Source organism: Calliopsis andreniformis, chromosome 3 (assembly GCF_051401765.1).
Source record: "Calliopsis andreniformis isolate RMS-2024a chromosome 3, iyCalAndr_principal, whole genome shotgun sequence".
Lineage (NCBI taxonomy): Eukaryota > Metazoa > Arthropoda > Insecta > Hymenoptera > Andrenidae > Calliopsis > Calliopsis andreniformis.
Window position 1 is genome coordinate 21965959 of NC_135064.1, and position 21452 is coordinate 21987410.

At 41.9% G+C, this 21452-nt stretch overlaps 1 protein-coding gene across 1 annotated transcript; it reads right to left on the reverse strand.

The window, feature by feature from the left end:
* Dhc1 (dynein axonemal heavy chain 1) lies at window positions 1-18145 on the reverse strand. The gene is made up of 34 exons (XM_076392962.1): window positions 18053-18145; window positions 17432-17671; window positions 17158-17312; window positions 16852-17075; window positions 16408-16685; window positions 16155-16328; window positions 15777-16006; window positions 15503-15702; window positions 15185-15408; window positions 14883-15058; window positions 14625-14807; window positions 14160-14558; window positions 13794-14044; window positions 13314-13559; window positions 13064-13227; window positions 12599-12853; window positions 12294-12522; window positions 11501-12174; window positions 10509-11314; window positions 10072-10279; window positions 9581-9967; window positions 9315-9487; window positions 8885-9251; window positions 8605-8799; window positions 8405-8543; window positions 8060-8336; window positions 7544-7985; window positions 6128-7485; window positions 2346-5923; window positions 1976-2202; window positions 1593-1904; window positions 1003-1454; window positions 638-932; window positions 1-506 (listed from the first exon to the last, which is right to left on the reverse strand). Exons 1-34 carry the CDS (start codon window positions 18143-18145, stop codon window positions 120-122), a joined length of 13998 nt encoding a protein of 4665 aa, XP_076249077.1. The 3' UTR covers window positions 1-119.
* Window positions 18146-21452: the final 3307 nt, after the last annotated feature.

Consider the following 21452-nt stretch of genomic DNA (forward strand, 5'->3'; position numbering starts at 1 on the left):
TTGTGCAAATTATTTCATACGTGTCATTTCAGTTAACTAATTGATTAATTCACTATCGAGTGAGAGAAATTTTGAAAGATAAAAAGAAATATACATAGTTTATAAAATATTTCTTCGTTTTATTTTATATCGCATAAAAGCGCTACACCTCGCAGTGTCCAATGTCGAGGATTATGGTCAGTCTCGAAGTCAATCGATCCCACGTACTTTGTATCTGTTCTCTGCGGCTTTCTATATATGGGGCACTCATAAAGTTTTGGATCTTTGCCCGCTGTTGTGTTTATCGCGTAAATGTAAATTACAGGCATCTGTTCGTACAGGACTTTCGGTTTACTTTCGACCAATTTGCCTGTTTTACGATCAAGCGAGGCACCTTCTAGGAATAGACCATGAACGTACACCCCTTCTTGGGGCTGGTTCTTAATGTCTTCCTTATTGTATCGTGTAATCAGATTTTGTAATACAACCGAGTCGAGGGCCCATCCCTTGTGCGCTCGGGTTACTTCCTGTAATTAGCTCGGGTCATCTCTTCATTTAAAAAAACATAGAACTCTACTTCAACTATTTACGTTGAAATCATAATTACCATTCTTCAAAGATCACATCTAATTTGTATTTTATTTTAATATACACCAACCTGTCGCATAGCTGTCAAAAACCCCTGAGGATTAAAGAAACCAGTCATCCAGAAGACCTTAGGTCTGCCATGAATACACCACTGTCTAAATTGATGGTCACGTTCTAAAAGTTCCGTGTACCAGAATCCAAGAGTCGCCGATTCCCAAGATATTTTTAGCCACTTCTCTGGAATTCGAGCATCGTACATTGAATCTAACGATTTTCGCAGCCCTTGGCTCATCACGATCGTACCCTCGATAGCCAACTTTAAATCTGTCAGGGTAGTACGCACTTCTTTAAGAACTCTCATAATCCTGAAAATAGATCTACAATTAATCGAACGTCATTTTTATTTTCAAAGAAGGTAGAGAAGAGATGATCTACCTATCAATTTCCTGCCTCAAAAATATGTTCATAGGCAGCAACGCGCCCATTCTTTGAAGTGCTTCCTTCACCTCGAAAGAGTTGTATTGTTTCGGTAATTTGGCTAACATGTCATTAGCTAGTTTGTACACGACATTTTCCCTGGTCTCGCCACCCTGTGCACCTCCTTCCTTAGGTTGTACACTGAGGATTGTGTCGAGTATCCCTTTGGCCGTGTTTATTTGATATGTGATGTCAGCGTTTGGGTGCAGGCCGAACACTTCTGGGGTGTCCGAGGCTGGCAAGCTGTCGATATAATCCAAGTATCCTTGAAGATTCCTTGTCTGTGGCACCTTGTAACTACGGTAAAATTCGAAGCCTGGCCGCAACAAGACATCGCAGAACCAGACGTGTGTAAACGTAGTTAGCAAGCGTTTGTCAAAATCGTCTGTGACCCTACCACCATATTGAACCTGCGTGTGAAAATATATAAAATGCAATTTCTAGGCGCACTTTGATGTCATAAGATGCACTTTAGAAGTAGGATTTGGTCATTAAATGAACTATTTAATCTATTCAGGTTTTTTTTGTAACAAGAGATAGTTTCAGACCTCTCCAAGCATGTAGCACACTGTTGGCCAAGAGACTCCTCTCTTGGGGTCCATGTCATCTAGATGGTTCTGTATGAACTGGACAGAAGCAGCGAAATCAGCCTGATTGAATTCGTACGGTATGTTCCATCCAAGGGGACCGAACTTCCTGCGTTCCTGCACCACAGTATGCAGAAATGCAACGGCGTACAACAATGGGGGCCACTGAGATTGCGTGCTGTAGTCCAACGTGTCCTGCGTTACACCTTGGTAAGTCCTTTTTAAGCTGGCCCTGATGCCTTGGGGCGGTTCGTTTGTAAATTTAATCGCCATCTGTAAGGGAGTTAATCAAAATATTTTTCTTGTCTTCTGAGGTAGTGGTTTTGATAGATGTAGAGAGGAACCTGTAGAAGACCAATGGGAAATTGTGTATGCACTTCGGTGGTCATCCAAAGTCTGAATGCCTCGTGGACAGTTTCTGTCTCGACGAGAGCGTCCATCACTTCCGTGCAGAAAGGAAGTGATAAGTGGATATTTTGTAACAACACCCAGCCACCTGTATTCATCGCGTCTGAGATCAACTTTCGGGCGTGAAATTCTTGACCTTGACCCATTGACACTGATCTCAATTCTACAATATTAAGTATGACGAAGTAATACTGTTTATATTAATTCAAATATTTCAATTTTTCTAATGATAGATTTATTTATCTATAAGCTCATATTAATCTTGCTCTAAGTTATTCAAGTTCCCACCTAAGTTTATTTACTTACGAATAGATTTTTGCTTCGCCAGTGCCGTTATCTGGGGACTAGGGTCTGATCCAATCGATAATATGCATATAAGCGGGGTCCTAACTTCAGACTCCAACCAAGTGGCCTCTAGATCCAGAATTTTAGCTTCCCCGTACTCCTTTCCCAGAGACTCGATCACGTACTGCCTCGCTTGAGACAGAGTTCTATCTGGGCTCCACGATCTGATCAAAAGTAATTTCCTAAACACGTCTAACTTCTTCTGGTACCCACAGGGAAGTTCTTCTTCCTCGGGTTTCTCCTTCTCGTACCACACTCGCCACTCTTTCTCGGTGAATTCGATTTTCGTTAAAATATCCGAGAAAGTTTCCAGCTTGCTGATTTCAACCAGGTTCAGCCAAGTGATGTCCAGAATCCATTTGAACGGTTTCGGAGCAACAGCGTTAAGGTCCAGTGACGCACCTCCCTTGATGAAAGCATTGAATTCTGCATGAGAAATCGCGCCTCGATGACAGTCTATCTTCATCGCCAGCATCAACGTGAACAGTGACTTGTGCCTCTCGTATAAGCTTCTTAAGGTGAACGCCCATACTTCGTAGGTCAGATGTCGAAGTATTATATTGATACGTTCGTTGGTAATAGGACTTTTAGTAGACTTCGTGATCGAATTATCGAATATAGTTAGAAATTGTCTCAGCGAATTCTGGTACATCACGTTCACGTTACTCATCTCTACGATGAGGAAGTACAAGATGGAGCCCCTCGAAGCAACTGCGCGGAATTCCTCTCGAGCCAGGGTGATCTTTTTCTCCGTTAAAGCAGAGACTTTCAGCTTCTCGTTGACCGATTCTGCCGTTGTCTTCGTCTCCCTAAGCACGTTGATGAGCGCCTCGTCGTCTACCAAAGAGCCTTCAGAAGACGTGAGCCGATGTAGAAGCGTACTTTCCAGCTCTTTCATCGACCTCTGATTGGTCATGACAGACTCGAAAAGTGCCACCCTCTCCGCTTCCAAGTCTGCCTTCTCCATGAGGATCACTCTACCTAACAACTGATCCTCTAAACCTAACATCGTGACAGTGAAATCGATAATGGACGTTTTCGCTGAGATCTCTGGACTGTACGCTGGGTTTGGTAGTTTTGTAGTTATGTACAGCATGAAGCCTGGCATCACGTCGCATTCCTTATCGCCAACGATCACTTTTTCGATGGAACCAGACTTGATGAAGTTCTTCTCGAGCACGTTATCGAGCACTGGGTCAAGCTCTTCTGCTATGTCCTCTATCAGCAGGGGTCGACCTAGGGACAAACTGTCTTCAAGATGAGTCCTGAAGTATTTGTGATTGAGGGAGGTGATCTGTAGCTCATTCATGCACTCTTTGTTCTTTATCCACATTTTCCCTTGGTTTTGAGGATCTACTAGAAGGGGGTACGATGAGGATTTAGTTACGATAAGTGCGTTCTGCACTGACAACTCATCGTTTGGTAAACCTTGAAGCGTCCATTCTGACATAGTCGCAGTGTCGACGAGCATGTTCGTGATATTCAAATTCTTAGTGAAAGGGATAGACTTCGTTGCCAGAATGTTCATCCAAGCAGACACGAGGCTGGCTCTGTACTGTTGATTATAGGGTCCACAGTAAGACAGGAAGCCTGTAGCTAATAGAACGTCGCCGACCAGTCTCCCAAGTTGAACCTTGAACTCGCTGCTTTGCTCAGTCCAGCGCTCCTTTTCACCTCCCAGTCCATTAATCAATGCAGTTGCAGCGGTCATTTTCCTGAGGCACACGTTCGCAGCATCCGTCAGTCTCTGCTTCTCCGAAACAGCTGAATCGTATTGTTCTTTGACTGCTTGCAGTGCCATTTCCCTCTCTGACAATTCCCTCTCAGCGTTTGCCAGATCTTCCATTGCTACTTTAAGTCTAGCTTCCTGCAAAGCCAAGTTTGCTTTCAATGGCAAAACCTCTTTATTAACAGAGTGGAAGAAGGCCATAGCTTTGGTCCAGGACAGCAGACCTGCTACGTCACCGCAAACCCGCCTAGCAGTCTCCATGTTGTAGTCTTCCATCTTAAAATAAGGTTGGAGCAGCTCAACCATCTCATTGTTTATAATATCTTTTGGGTAGTTTTGCAGTTGAAGAAGAAACGTCGTGCTGGCCATCAATTTCAAGGATTCTGCCCAAGAAGGCTTTGGACAAGCTGCAGTACTGTCTGGAACAACTGGCCCAATCTTGCGTTGGAATAAGATCAATACACAGTCCATGATTCTCATGATAAGATGAGGTGGTCTGCCTAGTTTCCTGACAGTAGCAATATGCGCAGGTTTGATAGTGTTCAAGGCAGCCTCTGCTTCCTCCAGCGCTGGCTTAGCAGCTTCCAGTTTCTGTTCAGCTAGCGCTTTCTCTTCGGCTATGCAAGCTACCAGTAACTCAGCCTTTTCTTTTACCTTCTGCACTTGGTTCTTGAAAGCTTCCGCTTGCATGGCCCTTTCAGTTACCTCAAGAAGAACAGTCTCCGCTTTCTCGGAAGCCTGGACTAGGTCCTTTTCCATGACAGCAAGGTCCCTCTTCAAGATTTCTACTGATATCGAAGCTTCTTCTAATTTTGCTAAGCCAGTATCCATCCTCTTGGCTCCCTCTCCAAGTTCGTGTTGCTTAGCATGGTAAATATTCTTGTAACCACCGATGAAGTTCAAGTACGACTTCGGTGTGACGTGAGTAGCTCTACGGAACCTTTGGAAATACTCTGTGGATGTTACAGAGACGATGTCCTGTATGGAACCCAAGGCGTTCACCAGTTCAGTCTTTACTTCGCTGGTGCAGGCGATATCGAAATCGTGCAGGAAATGCTTGGCGACTAATATCAAGGCATCTTTGGGCCAAGGTTGGAACCAGTCAATTGTGCATCCGGATATGAGCGCTGGGAAACGTTGAGCTCGGTTGCGGAACTTTTCCCCAACAGGAGAAAAGCAGAACACCACGTGTAGATTTTGACAAGTCCTCTGAAGAAAGAAGTCCATCACGAGTTCGTTGTTGATGGATCGCTTTGGGTTCTCACGTTTTAGAATGGGTGTCAATTCTGAGATGATCTCTTGCTGTTCGTCCCGTGTGAACAAATTGCTGATGACACCAGAGCTGAGGATGTTGTTTAGATACTCTAAGAAACCTTCTTCTTTGATATCTAAATCGGTGAAAATGAAGGTAGTCCCTTTGCCTTGAGCACCACACGCTCTGTAAAGGTACCTGAGGTCTTCCAAGAAGTTCGCCACGTTGTAAGATCGTGTTAAGGTGATTTGGTAGGTTTTGTAGCCCGCAATGAAGGAAGACAGCTTCGTGAGACTCTGTTTGCCTGATCCTCCCACACCTACTAACATCACGTTCCCTCTTGGATGTCTGATCACCCTGGATATTTTGACTAAATGCAGCATGGCGTCGGGAAAGAAGACCAGGTCCATGCCTGAACCCCTTTGCATTTCGTTGAATTGGGACAGAAACATTTCTAGTCTGTCTCTGAGGACTTGGTCGTCGTAGACTGGTTCGTAGACTTTTGGTAGCTCTACGTCTGCGTCTTCACTTTCTTCGCCAGTGGGTTCTGGAGCATCTCTGGAAAATAAAATAGTAAAAGCAATGCGTTATTTGAGATATTTGTCTCTAAGGAAGCATTAATTTTTATGAAAGTATCTAAGGTGGGTCTGACTAAGGGACTTATTCTACTGCCACCTTTAGCTAGGTCAGCCGCAGCGACATCAGTAGAATAAGTCAAGTCAGAGAGATACATAGACTTGTGCAATGTAAGTACTCATTTACCTCATAAAATCCACGAAAGCAGGATTCTGGTCCAGCATATTTACATATTTTTCCCCCAGCCTCTCATTAACAATTCGCACTATTTCTTCTTCGAACCATTGCTTATCAGCCTTTATAGTAAACCTGTCGCTGAACACGCGGCTGCATTCGTGCTTCCAGAGCGATATCAGTACGCTTTCCTTATCGATGACAGTTGACAGTGTACCAACCATACCTTGCCAAATTCTTGACAGGTCTCTGAGACTAAAAACATAATGGAACTTAGCAGGTGTAGGCAGTAAATTAGACCTAGTCCTCTCCCAAAGTATCCTCGTCAAAGGAACCATTTTCTTTACAAGATTCCTAACTTCCACCGAAAATCCTCTTTTCGCATTATAGTGTCCTTCCCCTAGTGTGCTAAAAATTCGATCGATAGAAGCATCGTCAGGCAACGTGCAATTGAAGATGCAGAACTGCCTCTTCAATCTCGACGGAATGTCATTCCTTCCTCCCCCAGGTTGACACATGGCAGCAAGGAACGTAACGTCCACGATACTGGTGAAGTCTCCAGGCTTCTCAAGGGAATAAAATCCTTTCATGTCCATGGTTTGACGTACGATTTCATTGGTAACTTGATCACCCCACTCATTTATTTGCGGCAGATTGATATCATCAATGAAGATCATCATCTTTCTACCACCTGGTGGGCCAAAAGTGTTCCCTAAACGCTTCTCTACATAACTCTCGATCGTCTTCTGGAATTGATACGGGCTTGTAGCCGAACTGAAGTTGAAGGAGCGACTCAGCGTGGTTTCTGGATTCGCCTTCTTCATGTATGACTTCATCATAACTGTTTTAGCTGAGCCTTGCTCGCCTATCAGCAACACAGCTTTATCTTGACGACCAATTAGGTCTATCAAATACTGTATTCTCACGTTGTCAGGAATGGGGACCAACACGTTGCTGTAGTCAGGTGTCGAGTACTCTGGATAAACGTAGTTGGTCACCATGCTGGTCCACGTTTCCCATTTACCTTTATCTGCCACATAGAAATCGAAGACTTTTGCGTCAGGACACTTTTCTGAAGTTGGTAAGTCCAGGCTCTCAAAATTTTCGCGCAGATAAGAGTCGTACTTGTCCCTGTCAGAAGTTTCCAAAAGTGCCCCTATGCCCCACACTAAGGTGAACACGTAGAGGCGTTCCAAATGCTCTGCTGTCATTGGCTGACGTTTTTCTTCTTCAGTTTCTTCGTCCTCTTGCTCTTCTACAGGAACCTCAGGAGGAACTAGACCCTCAAGGAGGCACAGCATTTGTCGTACTATGTTGCATTGCAAGACATCGATAGTTAGACTCAGAGATTGAGTACTCCATGAATAAATCTGTGGAATTGTTTAACAGTTGCTATACAATTTATAAAGTCTCTAATGTTATTCTTACCTGTGCAAAAGAGTCTGCAAAACGCTGGCCAAATATCTCCTGTTCCAAAGGTGTTCGAGTTTTCAGCCAGGCAGTCACCACAGGGTTCCAGTCTAGTCCTGATGAACTCATGTATACCATTCCATTACGAGACACTGTGGCAGGACTGGCATTGTCAATGTTATGGGGTTCAAAGATGATCTTGCACGTAGGAGCCATTGACAAACGATCTCCATTTGCTAGAGTGAGTGTCTTGTTATCATCCAAGACAGAATTCAAGTTCTCAATCCAGATACTGTCCACAGGCCCATCGAGAACCATCCAAACGTGTTCTCCTTCTTTTAGTTTCAAGGTTTTACGCCATAGGGCTGAAAATATTCCGTCTGTCCAATCATTAGTCGCTACGTCCAAACGACCAAACATTTGTGCTGCTGTTATGCTCTTGGGATTCATCCTCATCTCTCTAGAAATTTGATTTCAGTGATCAGTCAAGAAAAAATGGAATCTTATTAAAGAAATACTTTCGAATTCAATTACCTATGGAAATCACCGCACTGAGTCAGAGCCTTCATAAGAATCTGTATGCACGTAGTTTTTCCAGCACCAGTAGGACCCAGTGTCATGATTCCATGTCTCACCCTTTGCGTTTCGTAGAGTTGTATCAATTTTAATACCCACGGTGGATGGTATATTAACCCTGCCTCTTCCACTTGTTGATTAATAGCTGCTTCTAACTCTGGATAAGCAGTCTTCTCCAGTGCCTGGTTGGGGAAGAGATCTGCCACTAACGAGATGAACAGTGGTTCATCTTCGTCTAAAAATATTAGTGAATGGATTAGGAGAAATTCACATTAATGAAAATTGAATTAGCCTCAATGTTACCTATAAGTTTCGAAAGATTCATGTCCCTTAGGACACGCATGACAATCGTGCTCTCTGAGTCTTTCGAGTTCACTCGCTTCGACGCTCCCAGGGTCCTTAGCACAGACAGTATATTTCTCAAGCCAAAGTCGTAATGAACCTTCACGTAAAAATAGAATGTTAACACTTATGGAAATATTGTTTCATACAATGTTAGTCACCTGTTTGGTAAGCTGTTCCTCGCAGAGCTTGTACAGTGTGTAGAATTTTCGAGCGAGGGTGATATTCTCCAGAAAACCGCAGCTAGCTAATTTCACTCGAATGATGATTTGCCTGTCTGGTACCATCATGGCTACAGTACGAAACTGAATCTTCAAATTCTCTGGAAGTTCCTTTCTTCCAGCATATCCAGGATTCTGCAATACGTATTCTTTAATAAGACCCTTGACATTTCCTTGGAATACCCATTTTTCTTCTAATGAGAACAGAATTCCAACATACCATAGTTATAAATATTCCAAGCTCAGGACACATGTCTATCAAATCGCCGTCAGTGAAGACGAACTGTTTCTTCTTCTCTTTCTTCGCAGCTAGAACAACAGCAACTTGCTGAGCAGCGACAGATAGAACTGGTAATTCGATCCTGTTGAATTCGTCGAAGCAACCCCAGGAACCACTCTGGGCGAGCCCTTTATAGATTCGTCCTAGTCCTCGGTAATCCATTTGATCAGAACAGTTGAAGACTACTACGTACTTAGCTAAGGTCTTGCCCATATCCTTCACAGTTTCTGTTTTCCCAGTACCAGCTGGTCCACATGGTGAACCACCCATCGACATCGACAGTGCTTGGGCCAGGGTTATGTAGCACCTGAAGGGATGGTTAAGCTTAGGACAGTATTCAATGAAACCTATATGCACTTTGTTATAATACCTGTCTGTTAGTGGAGTGATAACTAGACGTTCTGTGCAGCCCAGATATTCATTTTGATAAGTGAAATTTACATCAGTGATTAATATCGACGTTTTGTCCAGGTCCTCCTTGAAGTAGAATCTACATTGCTTTAGCCATTCAAAGTCGTTTACCGATCGCACATTCAAGCGGCACTGTATGGAAAATTATTTATAGAGTATTTTTAAATATTCTCTCCACAATGATCTTATTAATCAGAGAAGTGCATTCCTGTTTAGAAAACATACCAAAATGTCGAAGATGTCACGTTGATGCACATGGATCGTGATCAAAGTCTCAAACTTCGTTCTTTCTATCTTTGCTAGGTCCCTGGTAGTCTGATCGATCAGTGTATTCAGCAAATCGAGGAATCTATTGTTCGTTTCCGACATGATCTTCTTATCCGCGCGAGCCTGAGCTAAAGCCAGTTCGCTGTCTCTGGTCCAAATCATCTGTATTCCAAGTAAACCAATCTGGGCGGGCATTTTCTCCAGAAACCCAAGAAGATTGAAGTTTATATCATTGATCATCGAATAGCATTGTCGGATAATCGAGTGCAAAGACTGTTGGGATGTTTGTAAAAGTTGTGTCAGCCACGTCTCTACTGAACCCTCTGCTCTTACAGCCTTCTCGAGCTATTTGATAGAATATGGAAAAGAGATATAAAGGTCCATAGTAGAAAGGATAGAAATCAGATTTCTATTCTAGTTATTATATCTGTTATAAATTTTACACTTACTAAAATTGTTTCACCTTCGGACGATACAATAGCAGTCATCTTGTTATACTCGATATCATGGAACTTGACGTAACGCGTGTTGTCAAAAATGGAGAGCAGGTGATTTTGGATCGTATGAGAGTCAGAAGCCTGACCCAGTATTTCCAGTAGAGCGGGGTCTGATACGAAGAAAAATCTTGGGAACATCATACGCTTCTTCTCTAAGTATCTGCAATTGCAAAAATAAGAGGTATATAAATTGTAGTTAAATGTACTTATAATACTTCGCTGATAAGAAGTCCTCTGGCAGTAATGCAGATATATTGGTTTTGGGAGACTTCTTGTCAGCAGAGCACAGTAGGTACTTGAGATTCAATATTTTAACATGATACACTATCTTAACACACTAATTTAGATTCATATACCCGATGCTCAAAATTAAACTAAAGGTCACATACCCACTTAAAGACTTCTGACACAGCTCCAACTGCTCTTGAAGATGTGGCAGAAGCTGTTTCAGCAAATCATCCCCCACGCAGCAAGGCACCACCCCTGGAGTCTCGTGGGCTCTCTGCATGATCTTCTGCCAACTCTTATCAATTTTACTGAACCTCTTCGCCTCTTTGGGCAGTTGTTTCGCTATATCGCCGCCAACGAACACTGCCTCCAGGTAGACCCACATATTCTGCACCAATAGCCACCTCTCCAAGATTTCGTTAGTATTCGACAGATCCGTGAGCCACTGTTGTATCTGCTTCCGAAACGGCGCATTGTATCGGTTCGACATCAGGGAGCCAAGGACCATCAAACTGTCCTCAAGTTGACCAATCGTTTCAGCAGTGGTGTCTCCTCTCAGTAACAATTCTCCCCTGTTGTTGAACGTCATGAACGTCAGCTCGTGGGAGGACCATTCGTTCACCACGGTCCTTAACTTGGCCTCGATGTCTTTTTCCTTCATGGCCGAGATGCAGATGTCCTCGATGTCCTCCTTGTACTTCAACAAAGGCGCCTCGAGGATGTTCTTCAAGCAGAACCCCTCGCTTTCGAGCTCGAACGGATAGCCTGTCACTTCCACGATCCTGTGCCAGTGCCGCGGCTTCATGGCCTTGTTGGCCATTAATTCTAGAAGTGGGCACATGTCGTTGAAGTCGTCAATTGTTTTCTTCAGGGCGAAAAAGGCGGGCCATTCTTTTAGGCCCTTTGGTAGCTTGCGACACCGGTTTTGGAATTCCATTAGCTCGTTATTTATGTCTTCAATGTTCACCTGGACATTGCGTCAATGATTTCAGAAAATATGTAGAGTGTATTATAGAATACAATAAATGACATTGATAAATATTCGTGAATTTCTGTTTGAAAATAAGGAAGAGAAGAAAGTCAATGGAAAGTCTTGGATGGAGCCTTACTATTTGGTACAGCCATTTGATTAATTTTATAAAAAATATCTTACCTCGCCCCAAGGTATGTCGTAGTAGCTATTGACTCTATCAATAACATCATTGTACAATTTATACAATTTCTGAAGCAAGTTCAGTTCCTTCCTAATCTGCGATAGTTCAGGATAATCCGTGATAGGTAAGCCGAACAGTTCTTCGCCGCTTTGATAAGTCTGCAGCTTCCTCCACATCCCGTCGAATTTATTTTGAAACAGAATCTGCCTGTCGGAAGCTTCCCTTGGACTAAGACCAGGTTGCATCGGCCCCGAAGACCTGTACTCCTCGCAGTACATCTCATTATCGATTCGAAACTTCTCCAAATTGTTCCTCAAGTCCTCCTCGAACTGTGGTTGCAATTTCAATAGCAGTACGTGGCTCTCCTGTGCTCGCGCAAGCAATTGCTGCCACGTGTACCTCAAGTTGTCGACCTGCTCCAAACATTCCTGATCTACTGGAACCTCGTATCTCGTGACGATGTTGAATGCCTCCTCGATCGGGTCGATTTTCAGCTCCATGTCCACTTCTTGCTCGCGAATCTTCTTCAAGGTGTCCATGATGAGTCGCACGTCGTCGAGGTCGCGAATTTGGCGGTCCAATTTGCGCTCCATTTCGTTCATTAAGGCGTAAACATATTCCATCTCTCGTCGATATTTCTTTTTCATGGCTTGGCCGATTTTGTGGGTGCAAGCTGTGAAAATAAGATTCAATTTCAGACAGAAACTTTGACTCACAAAATTGATATTTATTTTTTAATATTGATAACTTGTATTTTTCAAAGCAGTTTAATAGATTAATTTGGCAACTGGCCTTTGATTTCTGTATAAAGTCCATATTTCAGTTTTTCTGTAGAGATAGCGATAGATGTTCCAAAAATGATCATATCAGGCTCAGTGGCTAAAAGATCTTCAAGTTCACTGTGTTTCCGAAGAGTAGCTTCGAATTCTGGCAAGGAGATCAGTAATAATTCCCGCATGGTTCGTTCATTTTTCCAGAGAAACTTGTAAGGCTTCCATCGATCAATAAATTCAGTAAGATCCTATAACGAGGACAATATACTATTCTTTGATACAGTGACTCTCATTAAATCTTTCAAATTATATAAGCTTAGTTACTGGCTTGAATTCCTGCATGCACGAACTCAGTATAGATAACAATTTCATCACTTCCTTGTTGTCCATCACCATCGCGTGGAAGTTCCTCTCTTGTACTGGAAAAATGGGTCTCTCCTCGGAAATGATTTTGTATAATTTGCGCCTCCTGATTTTTGGATCTTCTGGCTCAGCTTGTTTCTTCTTTGCAACTTGCATTTGTGCTCGCATTACGATATCCGCGAAACTCCTTCTTGGATAAGCGTTTCCCCAAGAGTTCTGTTGAATTACATATAATGTTCGACAATAAGTATCAAAAATTTTGGACAGTTATTCTGTATGCATTTTATTCTCGAATAAAAGGTAATATTTTCATTTTTATTCGAAACCTACGAATAACTTTTGTAAGCGCGTTCATTGAAATAGACGATTCTGGCGTCACCCAAAATTAAAATGCCATTTTCGTCAATTTGAAGTTCTAAGATCTACCTTATTGACCCTAGAATTCCATTGCGAAACTCCTCTAGCGACTCCAGCAATTGTTTTGCCAACCAATGTCAGAACTTCCTGAACGTCATCCAAGCTAGGCTTCACCGTCACTACTGGTATCATCAATGTTGCGTGTAGCAAAAATATCGGGCTCGGTATCTGCTCTGTCTCATGAATAATGATTAAATCAAGTGACTGTCTATCAAACGTTCTAGGCGACGTTCATATTTTATTGAACGAAGGAAAATACCTGGATCGATTTCGCGGATGAATCTTTTTCTGATAGCGTCCAGCGAAGTCCTAGTAACCTTCGTCAGAACATCTACGACCTTCCTCGAGTAGTACCTCCGCATTTCAGACACTGCATTTCGTACCATGTCTTGCATTCCTTTGGGTAGGCTGCCTGGAGTTGTTAGAAGTTGATGAGGATCGTCGAACAAATTCCACACTAGTGACCAATCTTGTTGGGCAGCTTGATCGACGTCTTCGTCAGTTTCTGGAAGTTGGTTATACAGTGAGCTATAAGGCAAAAAGAAAATGGTGAAACTTGCTTAGATATATTCTCGAATTATAGGTAAATTTATAGAGTACTGAAAAATAGAGGAATGTTTTATTATTTTGCTGAAAAAGTGGTCGTAGGAAACTGTGTTAGTTTGAAACCAATGAGGCTAAATATTGCGATGAAAATAATCGAAGGATCACAGTGAAACGAGATAACGTCAAGCATTACCTTCGGCGTTGAAAAAATCGAATTGGTTGGAATTAGCGGCGCTTTTGAAGTTCTCCGCGGCATTCTTAACGAGATCCAATACTTCTTCCACCGCCTCTTCCACCATCATACTTTTACGATATAAATCTACCGCAGCGAGTCGGCATACTTCCTCCGTCCTCTCCACGAATTCCCCTATCGTCCACGGGTGATCAGTTTCTGGTAGAGAGTGCAAGGTGACTTTTTGCATACTTGTCAGTACTTGGAGAATCCTTGTAACACACCAGATCATTATTTTCTTAACATGGTACATCCTCTGTTTCCTTAGTTCTTAATACCTCATAATAAATCTCAAAACGTTGAAAACAGATTCCCATCTCAACACACCTGTTATCGTATACATCGTGAACCCTCGTGATTAGTATATCGAACTCCTTGATCTGCTCCTTCGTGTTCTGGTAAAAGTCCTTCCACTCTGGACTGGTCCAGGTCAGAGATACCACGCCAGGTTCCAACAACGATGCAACACGAACCAAATGGGGTAACAAGAGTGGTCTGACTTCCAGTTTCACGCGTCTGGCCGTGACAACGAAATTCTCGACGAGCAAGTGCAGAGAGTCCTTAACCAGTGTGAAATGATCTTTCTTCGTTAATATCGTCAAAGCCACGATTGGTATGTCCAAGTTCAGTTTTGCCAGACAATCAGCCTCGCGAAGTAAAAGGGTCACGCGTCCTTCTAGGTTCACTTTGATCTTGCCCGTCTTGTCGTCTATTACCAGCAAGGATCTGGTCGTCATAGTAAAGTAGAATGTTTATTAGGAATAATAATTCAAAGTATACTTGGTGACTTACCGTTTTAAGCTGTCTTCGATGACCCAGGAATTCTGATGAGTCCAAACTTCAGCTATGTCTGATTTATACTGACTCAGGACGCTGAGAGCGTGGCTGTACCTCTTCTCCAGCTCTAGGGTGAGTGGTAGTGTCTTTAGCACTGGGTGATTGAATACTGATGTCGCTAACTCATCAAGATGTACTCTAAAAGAGGAATGAAGAATGTGGTAGAATTTGGTTGAAAGGTATTGGATGTGTATACGAGGTGTTTTTTATTACTTTAGTGAATTGGCCCATGTCAATCTTCCAGCAATGGCTGGCATATGTCTGGGCAAAGGTGGGTCGTCCCTCTGCCTTTTAAATAGCTTTAATATTCTGTCTATTTCTCTGTCACAGTATTTTACGACTGTGTTGTATTTTTCGTCTAGCTTTGTTAGTGGTATCTTCTCGCTAACCTTAAGTATAGAAAATAATTTTTTATTAGATTAAATGTAGACTGTATTGTAGACTACTGTGTGTGAGTGAAGAGTTCTGAATTTGTGTTTTGTATAATACTAAGTTTGTATAATATATTACTTCACTTTTTCAAAGCGAGTTAAAAATCGTATACCCTGAGGCGTCTCCCAAACGTCGGCATAATTTTTTTCAATGATATTGCCAATGTTCTGTTTCAGGGTGTCAGTCTTTGCCATGAATTCGTCGTAGTCTGTATCGAAATCCATATTTCTTGGATCTAAATAATCGTAAGATCTGGTCGTGGCTATTTTTTCTGCTTCTTCGAAGATTTTTATTGCATCATCTAATGCTGTTAATATACGAGGAAGAAATGTTTGAAAAAAATAGTTAATAACTGAATAATAGGAATTTATAATAATTTTTTAAACTAAAGTGCTTCATACCTTCTCCCAACAGGAGTCCCTCCATGCGTCTTTCAAACAAGTTCTTATAATCCTGTATCAGCTCGAACATAGTCAAAATCTTCCTTACTCTATCACAGAAGGAATCAAACCTACCAAATACATGAGTCTCTGAGAACGTGAACTCCTGCTCTGTGACAGCTGGAGAGCATCGAACTAGTCTATAAGTTTCTCTGTAAGCCCTTTAAATATAAATCTAGTTATTTTTTGTTTAACTAATCAGGTGAACAAGTTTTATATTAAATTTTACCATTACTTGTTCAATCTCAAGCAATGCTTTAGTTTAGATCGAGCAGCGGCTCGATCTTGACTCCAAATGGATTCTCGACCCCTATTTGTGATATAATCTCTGCAGGCTACGATCATCTGATTCGTGATCTTAATCATCAATGAACTTGTTCTCTCCGAAGTATTATAATATCTTGAGACACTGTATATTAAACGAACTGTTTGCAGTAATGATACAAGAGAATCCCTCATTTTCACCTAGAAATATATATTTTTGTTATACTTCATTTTACATTTAAGATAATTAAATTGTTCGATTTCTTATTTATTACAGCTTCTTAGGTTTCTGTTTTTTGCTCCTAAAACATTATTAAAATTGAGAAGAAGCTTAAAGCGCTTATCGTACGGGATCATCCAAGTATAAACAATGACAGCATTTTTCCAGTGCCTGGATGAACTTTGCATTATCTTTAGCCTCGTTGTAACAATATGTAACCTCATCCTCCGCGTCAACCCAGTCTTTTATCAGCTTCGAGCGTGCCACTTGGAGGCACAGAAGCGACATTTGTATCTCATGATCCTGCACAGTCATAAAAGACACATGCGATGCTTATTTTCTATCTGCCTCAAGAGGAATAACACAACCGTAGAGACTGAACCTGGAGTCTATTCACTAGTTGACTGAACTGCGCTCCCCTTCGCTTCCAATATTCGAGCTCCTGTTGCGGCCCGGAATTGTCGTTCTCTCGCTTCACTTGTTTGCTCTCCGCCATGAAATCCTTCAGATTCTTGATCCATGTGCTCACCCTGTCCTCTATAATGCTCACAGCGTTCTCCTTCGCTATGAACGCTTTTGCTTCCTCGAAATTGTGCACTTCTCCCATCAATGTCTCGTCGTCGTTGAATATGCGTCCTTCACGGGCCACTTCTTCGCAAACTGTGAACATATGAGACTACTGTAGGAATATCTGATTTAGCAAAGAGTGAAGATACTTTTTATATTTGTATGCAAGAGATGCAGGAAGATTTTAGAGACTCTTTTTTTAATTCTGTATTTAGAGATTCTGCTTATGATAATGTGATTTGATTTGAGAACACTATACCTTTCAGAGCGCTGCAGAAAGACCTCAGACCAGGCAGCAGGAGACTCTTAATCATAGGACAGTCGTCTTCTCCTTCAGAGCCAGGATGCGCTAGTGAGTCCATGAAAACGTGTTCGACCACTCGCTGTATCGCTGTTATTATTCCCGTTTTCTTTGTGTCTATTACTCCAGTGTAGAGGTCCTTTTGAAATCCTTCCTCGGGCAACTGTTTGGAGGTACTGATCCTAGAGATACATTTCTTCTCTGAATGTCTCTCAATTCTCATCTACGCTACAATTCTTAAAGCCTCTCTGTTATAAAAATTACCTAAACATGAAAATGCATATTCCAGTGCAAGGGACTTGCCACCCATCGGTCAAAAATAACTTCTTCTTCGCTGGCTCCTTCGTCTCTTTTTGCTCCTTAATTTTTGGTGCCGACGCACTTGCATTTGGTCTAGCGCTCGAGGCTTTCGTTTGTGTCTGCTCACAATCAGTTAAATAAAGACTGTACTCATTGTGCTACATCTTCTCTTGATCAGATTTTTCCATTAACAAATTGCCATGTTTACCTGAAAAATATGACTGATGTGTGCTGTTACTGCTTCTGGGGGTCGCAGTACTTCCGGTTCCTCCACTTCTTGGTAGTACCAGACCAGGGTCGATCTCATGTGTGGCAGAAACAGTTGATTGATTTCGTCGAGCATGTCACCCTCGAAAACGTGATCCATGACCTCGTGTCGAGACAACTGTGTCGCATCCATCAAGAGCTGGAAGGCGAACTCCAGCCGAGGGTCCATTTCCCCTCGTCTTGCCTTTCTTTCGCATTCTTCGCGGCGTTTCTGACAGGAGGGTGACAAAAATTAATTCCCCTCCTCCTATTAGCTTCGTAGAATGTATGGTCACAGATTAAGTAGATCTGTCTATACAGTAGTCAGCCAAGTCCTTCCTTTTTTTTCTATTTCAGCTCTAAGATTCTTCACGTTCTTATGTCGAATATTATCTAGGTTATCCACGTAATTATAAATATTCTGAAATTTCTCAAAATAGTAATTTTCTACTCTAAAATAAGTAATACTAATTTTCCTTAAATTTCCTCGATTATCAACTACAGTTAAATGAAACGATTATCACACAAACTGTTTAAACCTTAAGAAAATTGTACTCAGTACTTGAACCGATAAAAAGGAAAGAGAGTGACAGGTATACAAAAGGTACTGAACCTGGAGAACATCGCCAGTGCCTTCGTCCTCGCTGTCTTCCTCTGAATTTTCTGATTTTTGTTGGATCAACAACGCTGGTGCTTGTACAAACATGATTGAGTGGAATAAACGCGGAAAGACGATAGAATCGGCCGTCGGGAGGCGGCATGTAAAGAAGGATTCAGCAAGGGCTCTGCTCACAAACTGAGAGGGCTCCTAAGAGGGAGCAAAGTGGTGCAAGGGGAGACTACCTGGTGCCACGGTTTCGTGTCTGGTACCGCCCTTCTACGTATCGTTCGTGTCGTGTGAGAATTTCCACACGATTCTACCGACAGCAGTCAATACTATACGGTGTGTATTCTTTTCCGTCTATTTCGAGAGAGTGCTTTGTGGTGAAGGTGTGGCGAGGCAGCAGGATCATTCGTTTCGGATCACGAAAGGGAAGTGGTGTTATTAACTGGTATTTCTGTGGCGTAGAATAGCATTTTGTTTTTGACAGTTATGATACTCATGATAGCTTGAAGCATTGTAGTAATTGGTATGTTTGCTAATGTGTTGTGGAAACTAAGCTAGTTTATGATAGAGAAATTATGATCGCCCTGTAATTTGGGATTATGTATAATTTATTTACGTATATAGAAATTAAGAGATCGAGTCATGTGGTTCGTTCTGCAAATTTAGAAACCTATTATATTGCACAGATTATTATAAAACTTCTATAAAAAATTGGGTTATAATTTATTGTTTTCCGATACATTCGTTTAACTATAGAACGTTTAATTATAAATTATACATAAAATAGCCTCTGAACTATTTCTGTAATGACGAAGTGAGTAGTGAAATAACTTTTAGATAAAGTAGTTCTGGAGTTTAGTGACTTTTCTTTTAGTAGTGGAATAAAATTCCCACAAAAGTACTGTAATCAAATGATCAAAATTAGGAAGAGTCACTAAACTGCAAAATTACCATAGATGATATCTTGAACGTAGCCTCTGACGAAGTGAACATATAAAAATTCGAAAAGACCACGATAATTTTGGAAAAAACTGAAATTTGAAAACTATTTTAGTAATTTTCCCTCTAACATTTCTGCATTGCGTCAATACTGTTCTTGCCTGTTTCAAATTGTACCTATAACTGGATACTCCATGCACAAAACATTTAATTACAATATTATCTACAAAGCAATCGACTGGATTATTTAAAGTCGACAAGCATGACATTTTACCTTGTAAATCTACCACATAAATAACAGATCGATGCATCCCAATATGCGCATAAATTCAATCCCCCAACGCCACGGAGATCAACACAATTATTCAACCAGATAGGTTAAACAAACTGGCAATAAACGCGATCGCTATCGAAACACCATCAGTCAACGATAATCCCTTCGAGCATGCAAGTCGTCACGCGTAATCAGAACACGAAAGCCCAGCGCACCTACGCGAATCGAATGACGGGACATTTCGATATTCCCCTGACGTACGTTACAGATCCTCATTTACCGTGCACATCCCTCATTTGCACACAAAAGCAACCCCCTCCTTTCATACTACAGGTTTTATAAAATTGACGAATGACTCCAACTTGTGCAAGAATCAAGCCAGATAAGGATCGAAGGCGCGAGAAACGAGTCACAGCCGAAGCTGTTTAAAATTTGGAAAGCCACGACTATCGCGCTGGGTATCTCCGATTCCGAGGGCAAGTATCCCAAGGAACGCTGCCAAACTCATGCAAAACGATTATCTACGATCTTCCATCGCAATTCAGCTCGTTATCGGAAGCTTCTATCTCGCGGATTGCACGCCATTTGATTTAATCCTACCGAAAATCTCCTCTTTGCAGTGAAATGCTTACTTTGGCCTCCTCGTTGGTCTCCGTCATTTCGACGATTTTTCGCCAGCTTTCTCGCTGGCACGCCCTGGAACTGTCCACGTCCTTGTGCAGTCCACGTCGTAGTGCGACATTAACTCCGTAACCAGGTCTTTTAGCTAACAATCATCCCCTGCCTTCGCCTCCCGTTGTTTCCACCACCCACACTACTTAACGGCGTATTAATAGGCAGGCACAAAGGATGGCTTGAATTCGTTGGATTCTTGCATGGTAAAAAGCCGCTGCTCTAAGAAATACCCGAGGAGTTTCGAATAGCTCGACGAAAGACAGAGCTTCCGAAGTTACGAGCCGTCTTATCGAGCGAGGAGTCATTATCGTGATAAGGAAAGGGGCAATGGGGACTAATGTGAGCCGGCACTGATTGCCCTGGCGTCGAATCAAAAAGTCGCTCTAAAGCATCGACCGATGCACTGTGCAAGGGAACAGGGAAGTACTAATTGATTTGCATAGAGGTAGTTAGTTGTATTTCAATGAGGCATCGGTAAACAGACACTGATAATACTCGGTTCACTCTTTACTTACTTAGTCTCTTTGACTAGTCCCTTTGATAGGCTTTGATTGATTGCAAATATTTGTGGATTAATTTTGCAGGCTAATAGAGGTTTCTTGCTTGATTTTGTGAGTGAAATGAGTTTTGTTTTCTTAGCTAATTGCTTTCAAAAATCAGTGCAATCGTTATCTCGAATTTTTCAACACAGTTAAGTTTTCCTAAAACATCCATGCATCAAAATTAGTATATCGAATTTTCAAATGTATTCTGCCTTCTATTTTTTAAAATAATATAAAGAAATATACACATCCAAAAATTCTTATATTTATCTCCTCAGCGATGTATTTAATAACTAAAAATTTCAAGTTCCCAGAAGTGTCAATAACTCAGGTATAGAAAATCGATCAGATAATGCAAGCCTCTGTTAATCATAAAAATAGATTAATACTAGAGTGGTCTATCCAAAAGTAAGATACTCTGCATCCCCTCTTAAACGGCAGTCTGCGTAAAGAGGAAGCGTCTGCGCCACGCGAGGAACAGAGAGAGATTTGCATACGCCGGCAATAAAATGGTATCGATTAGCCCATGAGAGAACAATGGAGGAGGCTGGCAAGAATTCAAAAGTTTGCCACCAAGTATCGCTGTTTCCAGGAAGCCGCTCGATGGAAGGGGTTTTCGACCCTGTTCCAGCCCCTGGCTCGCTGTCTGCGAGGCGGACCAGCCGCGTGTATCGACTAATGTCGAGGTATTGACTAATGGCTGCTGCGCCGAGCAAGTAGTACCACTCCGTATCAGGACGGACACACTCGAAGCCTACGAGGCCTCTGCATCACCCCTTTCCTTAACGATCTGGTTATTGATCTTGAGACAAGATCGTGCAGGACTTTTCAGTTAACGATTGTGGTATTATTTTATGTTATTTTTTTGGTATTTTTAAAGAATCTTATACAATTGATATCTACTATTTAATAGTGGATACTCACCTTATAAATGAGAAATACATTGAAATCATATTGGAAAATTAAGATTCAAGAA

Bases quoted from the DNA above. Each gene is read 5' to 3' on its own strand.
- Dhc1 (XM_076392962.1), bottom strand. From the start codon at position 18,145: ATGTTTGTACAAGCACCAGCGTTGTTGATCCAACAAAAATCAGAAAAT. The intron at 15,703-15,776 runs GTAATGGTAAAA...TTATATTTAAAG, and splicing joins CATTGCTTGAGATTGAACAA to GGCTTACAGAGAAACTTATA. The intron at 12,854-13,063 runs GTAGATCTTAGA...GTAATTCAACAG, and splicing joins GGAATTCTAGGGTCAATAAG to AACTCTTGGGGAAACGCTTA.